At 42.9% G+C, this 17,779-nt stretch overlaps 1 protein-coding gene across 4 annotated transcripts in view; it reads right to left on the reverse strand.

Moving 5' to 3' along the window:
* The window catches only part of ETV6 (ETS variant transcription factor 6), a 165,272-nt gene that overhangs the window by 9,838 nt on the left and 137,655 nt on the right, over positions 1 to 17,779 (reverse strand). For all 4 annotated transcript variants that reach the window (XM_073315686.2, XM_073315678.2, XM_073315667.2 and 1 more), the window contains one exon: positions 14,595 to 15,140. In XM_073315686.2, coding sequence (XP_073171787.1) covers positions 14,595 to 15,140 — 546 coding nt within the window. The remainder of the gene's footprint in view (positions 1 to 14,594; positions 15,141 to 17,779) is intronic.

Here is a 17,779-nt window from a genome sequence, read left to right on the forward strand (position 1 = left end):
ACAGATAATTTATTACTATTTATGAAAATCGTTGAGCTCTTTCAGTGGAAGGCACTATGGCAAAACAAATGTTAAAATACAGGAATCCTAATCTAAAAAAAAATCTCCCTCCCCCACCCTGTTTCTTCTTTCCGTTTCTTCCACTCCCCTCCTGGCCCTCATCTTCCAGAGCATTGTTTTTACCCTTGTTTGATCATTCATGAATATAATGTTCCAACCTGTGAACTACCAATTTTTTTTCTATATGGGCTGTGGTATGTTTAGCAATGCAACCTGCATAGTCCCTTTTACACTAACTGAAATGTATGCACATGTGTTGCAGGATGAAAATACACCTGCGCCTAACAGGAAGCTTTCGAAAAGGTAGTAGCTAGTGGCGCATGCTGAGGCTAGACTCGGCATTGGCCTAACTCTGCTCCCACTGAAGTCAATGGAAGTGAACTTAGATCACATTCAGCACTTCTGAAAATTCTACCCTGAAGCTGTACAGCGACGTACTCTTTTCTTAGTCATATACTAGAGTGGAATAATCTACACTGTTGCAAGAATTACTGAAGAGGCAAAACCTTTATCCCTGAATCCAATACACTGGGATAATTTCAGTCTGTTTTGTCCTTTTCAAGAAGATTGGGATAGGGCACATGCACCGGAATGAGTGTGCAGTACATTACCACTTCTCTGCTTTGACAAACTCTGATTACAGACCTTATGATTAACATTTATATGACTCTGTTGACCTTTGGCTGACCCAAACTTTTACATATAATCTTGGTTTACCTTTTTGTGTCCTTTAGAATCTCTGATACTGGGCACTTCTATTTTCTGAATAATTTTGAGTGGGCACAGACTTCAGGTATCTTGAACAGCATTGATTATATACATCTTTCATTTATGGGATGTATGATAGTAGGCTAACAAGTGGTATGTTGGCACAGTTTTGCTTTCTAATTTCTTCTCTTTTATATGAATAAACATATATGGCCAACACTTGCTTCTATTGAAGTTAAGGGGAAAACTCCATTGTCTTAAATACAAAGGACTGGGCCTCAAAGAAGGTTTTTAACTCTCCCGTCCCTCTGAACTACATGGCAAGGTAATTAAGAAATCAGGTAATTACCAGGGTAATTAAGACAAACTAGCTTTACAGATGGAGTTATATGACCATGGTTTATTTTTATAAAATCTATAACATTTCTCCAAAAGTGTTTTTCTGTACAAGTGACATTAAAAATGATGTTACAGTACAAAGTTTTTAACTGGGAACGGCTTAGAATGATTTACATAGCTCACCCATGGCTCTGACACACAGGCTTATTGTAGCAATCCCAGTAAAAGCTTTGTACCACATATATTCTCTTGATCGGAGTTCTGTTCATAGTTCTGCCATAGACCTCCATTGTGACCCTCAGCAAGTCACCTATCCTATCTGTTGCCTCATTATTCACATCTCCAATATGGGGATGATAATATTTCCCTGCCTTGTAAGTTTAATTAATTAATGTTTGTAGCTCCTCAAATGGAAGCCATTGTTGAAGTACAGAAGTAGACTATAGCTCTCTATACAGTTGTAATATTATCTAGCTATATCTCTGCCTGTATGTATTTCTGGATATATGCGTGAATGAGTTGTGAGATGTAAACTGCTCCTAAAATCTACTGAGAGCTGATAGCAATGCCAGCTAGTGTCCCTTAGATTTGCAATAAGTTTTCATATTGTAGCTAAAACTTGAGCGTCATGGCAATTTGTGCATTCTGAATTTATGGTCAGCCTTGACCAGAGAACACTCGGCGTTGAAGGTTGTAACGTATGATATTGGAAAGGGACTTTTGTGTGAATTCCTCAAATGGTAGCATATCTGACCAATGACCTTGATGTCACAATAACTAGGTCACTCTTAAATATATCCATTCCAGGAACATGTAACACTGCTAGTAACCAGGCTAAGATTCTTGGATGCATAGAGTATAGATTTTCACTAGGTTATAAATTATTTCACTGGAGAGAAGTAAGGGAGTCACTCTGATGGGTCCCATGGGTAGGTCCCATGGCAAGAAACTGAGCTCTCTCTCTCTTACACACTGGGTATCCACTGCTGAAAACCTCTTCCTTTGGTTAAAGAGAAATATTACTATTTCCACCAATATCTCACACTGCAAAGCATTATATAAATTTGTTTAGTACAAATCAATCACTCACATGGAAGTCCAAGGGCTTTATAGAAAAATAGATCATGCCAGAGAAACTTAGTCAAGGAGTCAATGGAGCTATGACAATATATACCAGCTAAAGTCTGTCCCTTGCTGTATAGATTAGTCCAAAGTTTCTCTGGCATAATCTATTTTTTTACTTAAATGGAGCTACGATAATTTATATCAGCTCAGGATCTGCCCCAGATTTCCATAATTTCTCTAACAAAATGATAGCTTGTGGGCAAGCACATTTGTTTACAGTTTACATCCACACACAAACCTCTGTCCACAATCAAGGCGAATGCATGGTTGTTGCTCAACCCAGTTACAGAAACTTTTAGAACAAAAAGGGAAATTCTACTGTGGGGTTTACTGCTACATTAAGACAAATACTTAGACTGGATTTTCAAAAGGGCTGTCTAATTTCGTGACCATTAAAAACCATCTGTTGCTATGTCAGCTAAGATAATCTAATATCATGCTTCAGGGTGTAAGATAATTATTGAGGGGAGGAGGGAAGTCAAAAAGGAATCCTCCTTTCTCACCCTCTGTAGAGGAGGGAGAGAGAGAGAGAGAGTGTGTGTCTGATAGAGAGAGAGTCTACACAGGCTTGACAAACAACTATTTATGCAGTTCAGTAAAATCAAAGCTGAGGAGAAGGTTGCCAGATTTTATAATACAACAGGCCTTACATGGCTTTTGTCTTGCACCCAGATACAAGGTGACATACTCAGGAGAGAGACTAGAATCTGGAACTGTGCTGTGCGCAGTCATGAGGGTAGGGCTGGGGAGGGAACAGAGAAGAGGAAGTCTGGGCTCATCCAGCTGGGATTGGGAACGTGGGGGTGGGAGGCTCAAAGGCGTTTGGCCTTTGTACAGTAACTCCTCACTTAACAGGTTTCAGAGTAGCAGCCGTGTTAGTCTGTATTCGCAAAAAGACAAGGAGTACTTGTGGCACCTTAGAGACTAACCAATTTTTCTGAGCATAAGCTTTTGTGAGCTACAGCTCACTTCATCGGATGCATTCATTTAACGTTGTAGTTATGTTCCTAAAAAATGCGACTTTAAATGAAATGATGTTAAGCGAATCCAATTTTCCCATAAGAATTAATGTAAATGGTGGGGGTTAGGTTCCAGGGAAATTTTTTTTTTTTTGGCAGGCAAAAGGCTATAGTTTTTGTGTGTGTATATATATATGTACACACAAACACAGAGAATAAGTTTTAAACAAACAATTTAATACTGCTACAAAGCGATGATGATTGTGAAGCCTGGTGGAGGTGGTGAAGTCAGAGGGTGGGCTATTTCCCAGGGAATGCCTTACTGCTAAATGATGAACTAGCACTCAGCTGAGCCCTCAAGGGTTAACTCGTTGTTAACGTAGCCTCACACTCTACAAGGAAGCATGAACAGCGGGAGGGGAGACAACGTGGCAAAGAGAGACACACTATGTGTGTGTGTGTGTGTGTGTGGAGATGGGGTAAGCGGGGTGCAGGAGCAGGAGGGAGGGGGGACACCCTGACATTAGCTTCCCTCTTCCTCCCCTGCCCCCGCACAAGCAAGAGGTTCAGGGAGCAGCTCTAAGGCAGAGGAGAGGAGCAGCACATGGCAGTGGGGGGAGGGACAGCTGAACTGCCGGCAATTGGTAGCCTGCTGGATGGCTGCTGCATAGGGAACTTAGGGGAGCAGGGAGCTGATAGGGAGCTGCCGGTCCACCCTGGTTCTAAGCCCCCACAGCTAGCTGCAAGGGGCTGCTCTTCCTGCAAGCAGTGGACAAAGCAGGCGGCTGCCAAACAACGTTACAAGGGAGCATTGCACTACTTTAAACGAGCATGTTCCCTCACTGATCAGCAACGTAACAATGAACCAACGTTAACCGGGACGACTTTAAGTGAGGAGTTACCGTATTGCGTTTGTGGAAAGATGGGAGAGACCTCAAAATCAGAGCTGTGTAAGAAGTGCGCCAGGAACTGGGAAACGTGGTAACTGAAACTCACACCCACGAGGCATCGAAGATGAAACAAACAGCAGAAATGCAACTGCTGCTCTGATCTCTGTTGTTTGTCTTACTGCAACAAAGGAATTTACATTCTAACAAGCACACTGAAGGCAAAGCACTTCCTACAAGTCACAGTGCCCCACATCAAACAGGTATTTCCAGTATAGATGTCAGGTGCTCTTTCCTCCCCCCTAAAACACTCATTTTAACTTAGTCCCTAAAGAAATCTCCCTCAGATCTCTCATGGCTTTTTGTCACCTCTTCTCATGGGAAAAAGGGGCAGGGACTAAGAAAGAGTGGGATTCAATCCAAACCTGATGGAATATTCCTGGGCAAAATGAAAGTTCTCCCCCAAATGCTCAGTATGACCCAATCTTATTCAACATCAGGAAACTCTGAAAGTGGCTCAATAGCCAAATGTAGTACAAGAAAGGATTACAGGACAAAGACTCTTCAAGATTAAAAGTATGTCAGATGAGTGAGAAAGCGAGGGCAACTTCACTGTAGAAGAGAACCCTCACAACAATGGTCGTGCTTTTGACTGTACAGTACAAAAGCTCCAGTGTTTTAGACTAGGGGCCCTATTTACCTCTGGGTTCTCTCCAGTAGTAACCTGACCTGCAGATTCACAACCATGGAAAATTCAGCTGGAGGGATTGCAACAGCACAAGGCACTCACAGTCCCTCTCCACCAGAAAGCCTGGAGCTCTCTACAGAGTGAGCATAGCCAGGGCTGTGCTGATCCACCTCATCCCCTGGAAGTCCCTCCTGGAAGAGAGGATGCAGTGTGGATGCAGTAAATTACATATACCCTCCCCTGGCAGAACCCTTGTGGAGAATGACAGTAGAAATACTCCCCGACTCTCAGCAGGGGGTTAATCCCCGCATGGGGCGCAGCTGACACCCCCAACACAGAGGGATACAACATGAAGGCTTTGAGGCCTTGGCCATATGCAGTTTAACTACAGGTATGAATTGAAACCAATTTAATTCAACTGGTGCAAACATTTTTATTCTGGTTTAAACCAAGTTTATTTCAGTTTAGTTTAAGTTTATTAAACCTAAGCCACTTCTAAGGCTATGTCTACACTACGGACCACACAGTGGCACAGCTGTACCACTGCAGCAGTGCCTTTGTAAGGTCTCCTGTGTAGCTGCTCTATGATGGTGGCAGAGAGCTCTCTCCTGCTGGCGTAATTCAACCCTCCCCCAGCTATGTTGGAGGGAGAGCGTCTCCCACGGACATATCGCTGTCCACACTGGCGTGTTTGTCGGTGAAACTTATGTTGATCAGGGGTGTTTGCAGACAAAAGTGCTAGTGTAGACAAAGCCTAAATCAAATAAGTATGTCCACACAGGGGTGTTAACTACTGACAAGGCCTGAGTTACTGAAGTGAATCTAGCCCAGGCGTGCACAATGTCCAGTCTAGGGTGCTAGATTGCTGTGAGGTAGTGAACGCTTCCTGTGAAGGGTTTGCCACCCAGTTGACTTCAATAGGGATTGAAGACTCTTACAACCTACTTATCCCATCTGTCTAGCTATGGTATATATGGAGTGCTAGTCACCATGGCACCTAGGCCCTGAAGCACAGTAGAATGAGAGATGCTGTAGACACAAAAATACTATTGCCTTTCAAAACTATTGTCGCTTCTGGCTTCCGATCTCAGCAAAACAGGCCCATAATGTAATCTGTGGACCCTATAATTACAGGATTAGGACAAAGGCTGACCAGCTGCAGGATGCTACTGCAGATGAAATCAAACAACAAGCAATTCTTATTCATTTGTCAAGTGACAAAAGCTGAACTGAAAAAAGACACTCTTAAACGGAAATAAGAGCATCGACACGGGGGTTATACTTATATAACTATATCTGTTTAAATTCACACCTTAGGTTATATGGAAAAAAATTTCCCATGAAGACCTGGTCTTATGGCCTCATTCACATCACTCTGGCTGTGCAAAGGGGCCTTAAGGTATGTCTATACTTAAACTGTTACAGTGACACAGCTGCAGCTATGCCTCTGTAGTGTTTTAGTGTAGATGATACCTTTGCTGACGGGAGAGGTTCTCCATCAGTGTAAGTAATCCACCCGAGAGGTGGTAGCTAGGTCGATGGAACAATTCGTCCATCAACCTAGTGCTGTATACACCGGGGATTAGGTCTGCATATCTTTGTCTTTCAGGGGTATGGATTTTGTACATCCCTGACAGATGTAGCTATGCAGATGTAAGCTCTCAGTGTAGACCAGCCCTTACAGTGTGTGTAAATTACAGTGTAAAGGAGCCACAATGTAAATGAGGCCACACGGTCTACACGACACTCTTACTTCGGTATAACTGTTGCTCAGGGGTATGAAAAATCCACACCCCTAAGCGACGTAGTTAATCCGACCGTAATCCCCTGTGTAGACAGTGCTAACCCCAGAGAGCTACTCCCATTGACATAGCTACCACCTCTTATGGAGGTAGAGTCATTAAGCCGACAGGAGATCTCCCATCAGCTGAGAGCATCTTCACCAAAAGTGCTACACCGATGCAGCTGCATCGGTGCAAGTTTGTAGTGTAGACCTGCCCTCAGAATCAGGTTCCTAAGTCTATAATTGCAATGGCAAGTATTTACACAAGACCAATGATCTTTTCATTGGATGGCACAGTTGAGGGGAAAGAATCACAGGCCACGTCCTTGATAAAAGTGATCCAGCTGCAATGGTGTTAGCAACATTAGGAGTCTGGTAGGCACTGTTTTCACTGCTAAAAAGGGGGTATTTTTTACTTGAGGGTAACTAACACATGCGAAGTATCTTGAGATTAAAAACAAAGTGAAGATAAGGAACTTCAGTTTTAGGTGAGGTAATTTTAATGAGGTTAACCATGGATGGGACATAAGGCTGTTAACCTCACAATTTACCTCACAGTAAAACTGCAGTGTCTGGTCTTCACTATGTTTTTCCTCAGGATAGCTCAGGAAAGTTAATTACCCCTGAGGTAAAAAACAATACACCTCTTTTGGCAGTGAAGACAAAGTCTTAGTGTAAACACTAGCTGCTGACACCATTCTCAGTACTGGGCTCTCTAACCCTGCTGGGAGGAAATCTAATCAACACAGTGCTGAAAATTGTGTTGACAGCCAAAGCCCTGCGTGCAGTCAGGCTCCCACTTTGCTACACTGGTACAACTGTAAGTAGTTTTTTCAGAAATGTCCCCCATGTAGATAAGGGTACAGATTGCAGAGTCAAATCTGAATAGCTTGAGCTGTCAACATTTCTTTCTTGCAAAGAAGGGAAGATCAGTGAGTTGCAGCTTGCAAGACAGTTCACTGTCTAGCATCTCAGTTTGCACAATGAAGTTAACACTTTCACTTGCTCAGCAGCAAGGTGAGCTGGAGAAGGGAGGAGCAGCAATCATATCTGACAGCTAAGTACATAATTGAATGGAGAGTCTGAAGGCTTGTCTTCACAAGGAAACTGACTAGAATAGCTATTCCGGCATAGACTAACCAATTTATCTGAACATAAGCTTTCGTGAGCTACAGCTCACTTCATCGGATGCATCCGATGCTCAAATAAATTGGTTAGTCTCTAAGGTACCACAAGTACTCCTTTTCTTTTTGCGAATACAGACTAACACGGCTGTTACTCTGAAACCTATTCCAGCATAATTATCCTGCAATATCTCCCTGCATGGACACTTTATTGCAAAATAACAGCGACTGCTACTTCATTCAGAAAGCAGAGTAATTATTCCAGAATAAAATCACTTTCATTCCAGAACAGTGTCCACACAAGGGAGTTATTCTGGAATAGTTATGTCAGTCGGTCTTCCCCATGTAGACAAGTCATTACTGAAAGGGGAACTGAAAGGCTTTACATCTGCTGTGACCTGAGCCCATGATTTTGAGTTTTTGCTGCACCAGCAGACAGCCACACAATCACTGAAAGTTCTGTTTCTGTTATAGGGCATTGTTGTCCTTGGTCATCCTGACATTTTACTTCCAGGTGCCTCAGTTTCCCCAGTTTGAGGGTAATAACGAAAGGGCATCGTGAGGCTTGATTCATTATTATTTGTAAAATGCTTGGAGTCCTTGGACGCAAGGCACTACAGAAACACTGAGTTCAAATTAGGCTTCATCTGCAGTTAACAAAAAGTGTGTTTGGGGATCTGGTCACAGACCCAAAGAGGTTTAAAACATGCTTTCGTTCTGTGGTATGGTGTAGCCGGACCACTCTACCTACTGTGTGACTCTGGGAAAGTCACTACACCCGTCTGTGTTTCTCTTGCCCAGCCAACTAAGGGCTTATCCATACACAAAAGTTGTACTGTTAAAACTCGACCAATATAATAAAAACAGTACAATCCTGCTAGTGTGGAAGCAGTTATACCGGTATAAAGCTGCTAATACTAGGGGCAGGTCTAACTATAGCTGGGAACAATGCTCTGAGATCGATCCACCAGCGGTCGATTAGCAGGTCTAGTAAAGACCTGCCAAATCGACTGCAGATCGCTCTCCAGTCGACCCCTGTACTCTATCCCCGACGAGAAGAGTAAGGTAAGTTGGTGGGAGAGTTTCTCCCGTCAACCCCCCACAGTGTAGATCCCGTGGTAACTTGACCTAAGGTACGTCAATTCCAGCTACATTCTTCACGTAGCTGGAGTTGCATAGCATAGGTCGACTTACCGCGGTACTGTAGAATAAGCTCTATGAGGCTATGTCCTGTACAGAAAGGGGAATGAGCTCTACTGGTATAAGGCACTTTTGTACCAGTATGACTGCGTCCATGCTAGGAGTGTTGTACCAGTTAACTAGTTAAGTAAAAAAAATCAGCCCCTAATTGGCATATTTAGACTGGTACAAAATATGTGTGTAAATGAGGCCTAAGAGAGAAAACAGAGACTTCCTGAACCCAAGTCTTGGCAGGTAAGTTAAAGAAGAACTGATTACCAGCTCTTTTCTTTTTGAAATGTGTTATCTGCAATGTTTAAGCCTACACTGATCTGGGATCTTAATCAGTTTAATTTCTTTTTCTCATTTTTTTAAAATAAGCTTTTCAGTTCATCGTAAAAGTTAAAAAATCAACATTCATGGGTTTACAGCTCAAACCTTAAGCTCAAACTTTCTTAAAAGATATACAGTCAATTGGTGGTTGTTTATTTTTTAAAATTACTGTTTATAAACCCCCTTAGAGGAATATAAAGGGATAGGAAATCAGTTCCTTACTGAACTTCCAGGTGAAATTCATCCTTTTGCAGAGGACTAGCACATGGTTTATGCACATCTTAAGTTCTATTTTGTAGACTTAAGTGGAATATGAGTTGTGCATAACCCATGCGCTGGCTTTCTCCACTTAACTAAATTTCCCCCTCAGCAAGCACACAGGTTGGTTAGTGAAGGTGCCTTCCACCAACTCTGTGAGATAAGCATTATCCTCATTTTACAGATGAGGAAACTGAGGCAGAGATTACAAATCACAGCTGGGAGTAGAACCCACTCTCATGGCTTTGGCAGAGTATAGATCCTGGCAGCTATTATAAAAGAATTACTACACTATTCAGTTGCAGTGATCTAACACACTGCTGTGGTGGAAGACGTGCCTCTCAGCAGCTTACACATAACACTGCTTGTCCTCAGACTCCTGGAAAGGGAGAAACACACTAATCAGTCCATGAAACTAAATAGAGCCCAGTTGCTAAGGTACTGCATGCCAATAGTGTATGTCTACACAGCATTTTGGACCAAACGGGAGCAGGTCTCCCTGCCTGGATGAACAAACTTGTGCTAGCAGGGCTCACACTAGTGCTCTAAAAATAACTTTGTAGACAACGCTTTGAAGTTGCAGCTCGGACGCTGAAGCCCACCCCACTCAGAGCTTGAATATCAATACACAGCATGGTTTGGAGCTTCTAAACTTTCTGCACAAATCGATGTACCTCTCTTGCTGTATACGGTCAGGCAGCCTTCCATAGTCCAGAGTTTATCATGAAGTTCCCGGGGTGGCCAAAGCTACAGCAAGTTGTTGGGTCCATGATGATGGTCCAAAAACATCTAATTATAGTTTATAAGACTGCTTCCTGATACCCTCGATCACACACCCCCTCTCATAGAAATGATACTTCCTAATTCTCAGTTATACTACAGAGGAGCTGTGGAAAAACTATGGTAAAGGGATGTCACCACCTCCTTCCAAAATTTCAAGCCCAGAGGTAAGAGTGAACTTCATGTAGTGGGGTTTGTGCTATGGATTAAATAACTAACTTTTCTTCCCTGAAGAGCTGCTATAGCAAAACACAGCCACTCCCCAAAACAACAACACTGGGTGCTCATGGACTGCTCAAAGGTGCTCTGCAGTAACTCAAGGCTCCCCAAAGGGGTTCGGGAGCGGCAATGGACATTTATACAGATAATAGGCACATCCACATGAACCATGAGGGATGTTTCAGGGCATAAGCCAACCTCTAATTGACCCTGTGGGCCAATTATTACACAATTTATATTGCAAGGTTTCTTGCATCTTCCTCTTAAGTATCTGATTCTAGCCACACATAGACCACTGGTCTAGTCCAGTATGGCCATTCTTATGTTCATCTGCACCAGCCAGTTGAGCAGGCCCTGGGCAGATGCAGATAGTTCATGCTGTGCACTAATTTAGTAGGTACTGGGGGTAAAATCTTGGTGTTGATGTTAATAACACAAGTCCCATTGACTTCAAGAGTGCCAGGATTTTACCCTGCAGTGTCCCATGCTCCCATCATAGCCATTGTGTCTCCCATAGGCGCAACAACAAATAACTGTGTGTAGTTTCAGCAACAAATAATTGTGTGTAGGTTTTTCCTTTTTTGGGGAAGAGGGGGTGTTAAATTTTAAATGAGGAGGGTTTAGGGCCAAATTCTGCTCTGATTCCCACCTTTCGCAACCTCACAGTAGTGGGAGGATGTAAGCCAGGATAGAATTTGGCCTCTGATATTTTAAAATTTAAATGTTTCTATTTTAGGGATGACGTTTTTTTAGAAAGGTCTCTATTTTAACATACTCATTTGCAGACTCCCAGCCGCCACTTGTGGGCACAGAGCATGCTCTCACCTGCACAGACATTTTTTCTGCACTAGCACCTACATGCGGGGTAATGGATTCTTCCACCTGTGCATACAGGGACACAATGATCACCTGCAAAATCCATTTCTCCAGGCAAAAATGCCATGTTTGCCTAGACAGTCACCATGGGTCAACTCTACCCCTTCTGATTCTGTTTGCCCTTTTTTCATGTTATGCAGTGAAAAGGCCCTTATCTATTTGTGAACAGTTGAGAAGACTCGCCTTTGTTCACTAACTTATTCACAACACTAAGGATTTAGGATGGCTTTCTGGATTATTTTTAGTTCCTCTGTGTTGCTTTCGGGAGTATATACTGGGAAGGCATTGTGGCCTAGCGGATAAGGCACTGCATTGGGACCCATGGTTCTATTCCCAGCTCTGCTACTAAGCCTGCTGGTGGCCTTGGGTAAGTCACTCCACCTTTCTTTGCCTCAGTTTCCTCATCTGTAGAAAGGTGCTCAGATACTATGGTGATGAGCGTAGTAAAAAAAACTATATAGAATCAAATAGATATCAACCTCCTCTGTAAAGTGCTTTGCAATCTAGTGAAGAAGAGTGCCATATAAAAGTTAGGTGATATTATTATTATAATTCTCAATGTTCTTTTGTTAAGTCAAAGCAGCATATCTCTCAAAATACCAAGCATCTAACCTGACACTAGTAGTATTACGAAGAGAGGGAAACTCAAACCGTTAAGGGGTTAATCTTGACGTAAGGGGTTAATCGTGACATAGAAACAGATTGCGTTCAAAATTAAAAGACTTTATATCAAGTACTCCAGACAGGTAGAAGGAGCACATTATTACAAGAACATTTTCCTGCTTAGGGGCCCAGTGACGCTCTCATTAAAGTTAATAGTGAAATTTACTTCCTTTGCCTTCCATAGGCATAATCTCAGGCCATTTGTGCTTTTGCACTGAGTAGTATCTGGCTGTGGTAAACAGGAATTCAGAAGTATCCACTGTAAAGAGTTTGTGAATCCTGCAGTGACCCTCACTGTGTTTCAGAAACTATCCAAACTCTGCCAGAGCATCACAGTAGATACATAGCTAGGCCTTGCATATTGTATATAATCATAAACATGGTTATTTGGACCTCATTGTACCCCGTAGTTCCTTTATTCGGTAAAGAGCAAAATACACAACACCAGTGCTGACGATTGTTGCAATGCCCAACATGGTTTCTTTTGGAGATATCACACCCATCACAGAACCTATATGAGACCGGAGTTGGCTGACTGTAGTATGGGGAATTTTGTTTTATTTTAAAACATTACAGAGTTTTCTAAAGTTTTACTGTATCTTATTTTAGAACTTAAAAACTATTTTAGAGAATGCACACTATTTAAACAAACAAACCCAACCCAAACCTTAAGATTTCCCTCACCCCGTTGCACAGCCTGAAGTCTCCAGGAAGGTAGAGTGCTAAGATAATGTCCCCAGCAGAGTGCCTGCTCTGACGTTACACCAAGTGTACCTGTCAACTTGCTACAGGCCATATGTGAGACCCAATATATGATGACACCCAAAAGAAGACATATCAGAAAGTCATTCAGGCAGGAAACTTAAAATACGGTGGGATTCATTCCTGTAATGTAAATGACTCTACAACTTCTCTTTCAACAGGGTGAGAGTCTACGGTCTGCGTTATGTACTAGATTAGGTTATCATAATGGTACCTTTTGACCTTAAAATTGAATGATTCCTTGTTTCTGAGGTAAATAATTATTAACAATAAAAGTGAAGAGGCCCCCAGATCTGTTGCAAGGAACTTTAGGACTGAGTGAGGCCTTAAAATGAGGGACAACTTGGAGGTCTGAGACCAAATACAAGCCTGTGCCCCTGACTGGGCCTAGACATTGCAAATCTGACATTTATTTTCTGAAGTAAGTTTTGTTAGCATAAATGTGTGGAATGTCCTCTTCACTTGGTTATTTGGGGCATTCAGCATATATTTCTAAAGCGGTTGGATTTCCCCCCACCCTGATCTATTTACAGTTCTCTTTTATGCACAAAAAACATTTTCTGTAACCTCAGTTTCCTGATTCAGCAGATGTGATGTCAATTATTTACGATAACAAAAGTGAGACAATGCCTGAGGTTTGTGTGGGATGGAGGTAAATTTGAATCTGTAAAAAGGGACAGTGCTAGTAATGAGGTACAGCAAAGAGGCCTACAAAGTAGCTCTCTCTGAGGAGAGCCAGAGTGACCACCTCTCAAGATTGGGCCTGATCCTACAACACGCTCAGCACTCCCTAGATGATGCAGAGTGCCTCCAATTCCCACTCAAGTCACCTTCCAGAAGTTCTTCAGTATTTTGCAGGATCAAACCCCATTGTGAGTGGGACAATCCTGACCATCTCTTCTATGTTCCACAAGCAATATTCCTTAAAAATTTTGCCCATGAAAGTGGTAGCCTTCCCAAGAGGCTCCGAGGAAAGAGCTGGATATCTAGTGGAGTACTGTCTTGGAGGGGAATGATAGGGGGTGGTTCTGTTTATACTAGCTTAATCTATTGCATTGATTATTGGTTTTATTGCCAGGTAAGTAAATCTGGGTTAAGCGTCACAGAGGCTGCTGACTGTTCCTTTTGGTCAGATAATAGAGCAGTGCCAACTGTAGAATTTGGAGATGAACGTTCTTCCCTTACCCACCTCCCCCATAGTGAAGGCATTACGTCAGTAATTATGAGCCATTCTGAGGTTTTTACTGGTCAGTAAATGTCTGGCAAAAGGAGTTAAGGGTCTGAGACAAAACCAAAGGCTCATAAAGTGCTGTCCAGTCATTGATTGACTTGTGGAAACTGCGGAATGGGTCATTAACATTATCATAAAACCTTCTATTTCAGACATTCTAACTTTGCTGCACTGCTGATGGGGCTTTCCTCTCCCTGCGCCAATTTAGAACATTTGTTTCTCACCATTCAGAGGCCCATTAACTACTCCATTAGGGCAAGCTCTATTTCAAAGAGTTTAATCTTAAAACTAATTGGGAGTGGGCAGAGCTGGGGACTGGGAGGCAGGACTCCAGCATTCTAATCCTAGTTCTGCCACTGATTACTTGCTATGTGATCTTGAGCAAGTGACTCTGCACCTCTGCTTACCTACCTGTGTAACTGGTTTCAGTAATACTTACCAGCCTCTGCAATGGAAGTTGTGAAGCTTACAAGCTGCCTGTATCCTTCTGTAATATTATAAAAGCCCAAAGGAAGCTCAGAAGGTTCTTCCTAATGATATTACATGGTTCATTAGATTAGTGTGTGGCAGATGCTGAATGAAGACCATGGGCTTGTACATGGCTGGAGAATATTACTTACCTGCTATCCTTCCAATTGGCATTGCATGCTCCTCAGGAGGGGAGACAGACACCATGATGTGGTTCATGTATGCTAACTCTTCCCGGTGGGACAAATTGATAGGCTTTACCTCCCTGTGTAGCCCATCCTCAGACAACCGTGATGGTTTGAATTCTACAGAGTGCCTGGGGTTTAGTATCAAAGGGTGCATGATGGGGCTGGGCATCAGCTGGATGACCCTGGTGTTCTCTTGGCGGGGGCTGGAAGGCTTCTGAAGTACTTCAGGAGGAGGCGGGCAGTGGTTGTTCTCTATAGGAGACACTGAGAGAGGGTAGGGCTCTTGATGGTTGTTCTCTTGGTGATGCCTTGTCCCTGGGACTCTATCAGCTGGGGAGAGGCGGCGGATAGTGTTGTCCAATGGGGACTTCAGCGACCGCTGCTCAGGGTCTGGTGACGGCCGGTGATTGGTGGTGATAGGCGATCTAGAACGATGCAACAGTTCAATGGTGGGGGGGTTGTGATGGACTGTTTCTGCTGATGGTCTTGAAGGTCTCTGGACAAAGTTGTCTAGGGAGAAAAGATGAAAACCATAGATCATGATGAACGTGACAGAACCACAGGACCTAACTCAAGACTCAATGGCTTTCTGGAAAATATGCTCTAACACAAGTTACTGGGCTCAACACAGGGGTGACGGAGTGAAATTTAATGGCCTGTGATATACAGGAGGTCATACTAGATGGACTACACCTCTGTGAATCTACAAACTCATTGACACATTTTAACATAGTCTTCATTATACCTGAGAGGGAGGGAGTGTTGTCTATGAGAGTAGGAAATTGGTGGTTAGGACATCTCTGTTCTATTACCAACTCTCCAAAGAGTTTCCTGTGTGACCTTGGACAAGTGGTCTGTATTCCCAGAACCTCAGTCCCATCACCTTTAAACAGAATTACAATTATTGTTTGAAAAGCATTTTAAGATCCCTTGATGAAAGGTGCTAAAAAGTACACGTTGTTATTATTCATTTCCCTTTGTGCTACCTTCAAAACTGAACATAAATTTGTCCTAAGCCAACATAACCTGGCTTTCCTACAATAATTTAATAGTGGGAGCATCAAAGCCACGTAGGTGGGAAGCACTCCGTTAATAGTAGGAAATCAGAGAGGGTGACAAGAGAAACTTCATACATGGCAGCTTAATGGGGGACGTGTTTTTGTTAGGCCTAACAGCTTCATTGCTGTGCATATGTTACAAAGACCTGGATGCATGTTCTGACTTTCCTGTTGCTCTGCCTGCAGACCCTGTAACTGAAAATTGAAGACCAGAGCCAGCAGCAGAGTGGCTCAAGACATGGGACGAGTACTGGATACATTAGTCAGAGAGTTGTAGAAATCAGAGATGTGGGGAAAAAAACCCTGTTAGATCACCTTGTGAATATCACAGCCTAACACTTCAGTGGCAGGAAGTTTTGCCTGATAGCCTAAATTTCACCCCATCACCACTTATAAACCCTCTAAAAGTGATTTCACCAAGATTTTTCTCTTGTTCCATCATTCCAGATGAAAACCTTTTAGAGTGTCTGATACTGGAAAAAACAGAATGGACTTTTTGGGTTGGCCTTTTGACATTAGCAGTGTCCCTTTACATTAAGGAGAGCTCAGAAAGCATGGATTTAGAATATCATCTGCAAGGGTTGTTAACATCCACAAACCAAAACATTTGCTTCAATTAATAGAAAATAAACTGATTTTGGCTGATTAAGGCCATAGTTTTCTGAGTAGAAAGCTACCAACAGAGAGCAAACAAGGTGGGTGAGGTAATATCTTTTACTGGACCAGCTTCTGTTGGTGAGCTTTCAAGCTTACACAGCTCGTCTCTCTCAGCAACAGAAGTTGGTCCAGTAAAAGATATTACCTCACCCACCTTGTCTTTCTAATATCTTGGGATCAACAGGGCTACAACTGCCCCGCATACAACAGAGAGCAAAGGCTAACAGGTTTTTATCTAGAAAAACAAAGCTCAAATTTCAGCCCTGTTTGCCAATAGCCTCAGGTGATAAGAGCAGGAAACTGTTAGGCACATGTCAACAATCAAAATAGGTAAATGTAACTGTCTTATTTGTTCACTCATTCACTCTGCTCCTGTACGAAGGCTTGTTCTCCTTGCTCTCTCCTGTCAAGGGAGCACTGCCCTTTGAAGACCCTATTTAGGCAGAAAGGAATCTATGGGGTCCTTGCCTACCCTGGAAACCACACAAGCTGCAATAGAGGGATCAGCACCGACCCATGCAAAAGCCTAAACATAGTATTGCTGGGAAGATGCAATTCCAGTCAGCACTGGCTCAGTGACCTTAAACTGACTCCTCTGCCCCCCGAAATGGGCACCTACATGATTTGCCAGCAGCCACCAGTTTCCTTGTGAAGGCCTAGGAGGAAACTATGCATGCCTGGAGTTTAGTTATGATTCACACACCTGAGGTCATAAACAAGAAAAATGTATTTGTGTAGCTAGTTAGGTTAGTAACAACGAAATGACAGGAGGAAATGAAACTTACGGATCTAGGCTATGCTCTAGATGAAAAACAAAGTTTAATAATGGGGCTTCAAAATGGGTTTAAAGTATATTGCTTTGAGTGGCTTTTTATATTGCTTAAAGTAGATGGCTTTGAGTTTGGCCAGTTGATATGGAAAGGACCACATTGCTCAAACATTGCTCAAAAACCACAGCCTGGTCTATGATCCTGCCTAGTGACTGCAGTTTAAACTGTGCTTAAGGAAGAATGTTCAGTGAGCATAGATGGGACCTAACATTCATTAACCACAACCCAAGGAAACCCCATTTGATTACAACTGCTTCCCCCATACCTGTCATATACAGTAACCTGTTTTCTACAGGCTGCCCAGTTAAACCGCCACATATTCATTCAAAAGCATTATGCTCATTCTTGGCCTATATGAGCAAAGATGCTTGAGAAATGAGAGAGCAACTAGGGACATTGCATGGTGTTTATTCTGATGTCTAGTAGCAGTGCCGAGCTTCTGTATGGGAACTGAGTCTGAATACTGAGCTGGAGAGGGACTGAACTCAGCCCATGAGCAGGAAGGAATGCCTTACGCTGCTGTCTACTGAAATCTCTGGTGGAAACTTTATGCAACATTGATGGGCTCCAGAGAGGGGTACCTTCATCCCTCCCCTTCGCCAGG

The sequence above is a fragment of the Lepidochelys kempii genome, chromosome 1 (assembly GCF_965140285.1).
Source record: "Lepidochelys kempii isolate rLepKem1 chromosome 1, rLepKem1.hap1, whole genome shotgun sequence".
In the NCBI taxonomy this organism is placed as follows: Eukaryota; Metazoa; Chordata; order Testudines; family Cheloniidae; genus Lepidochelys; species Lepidochelys kempii.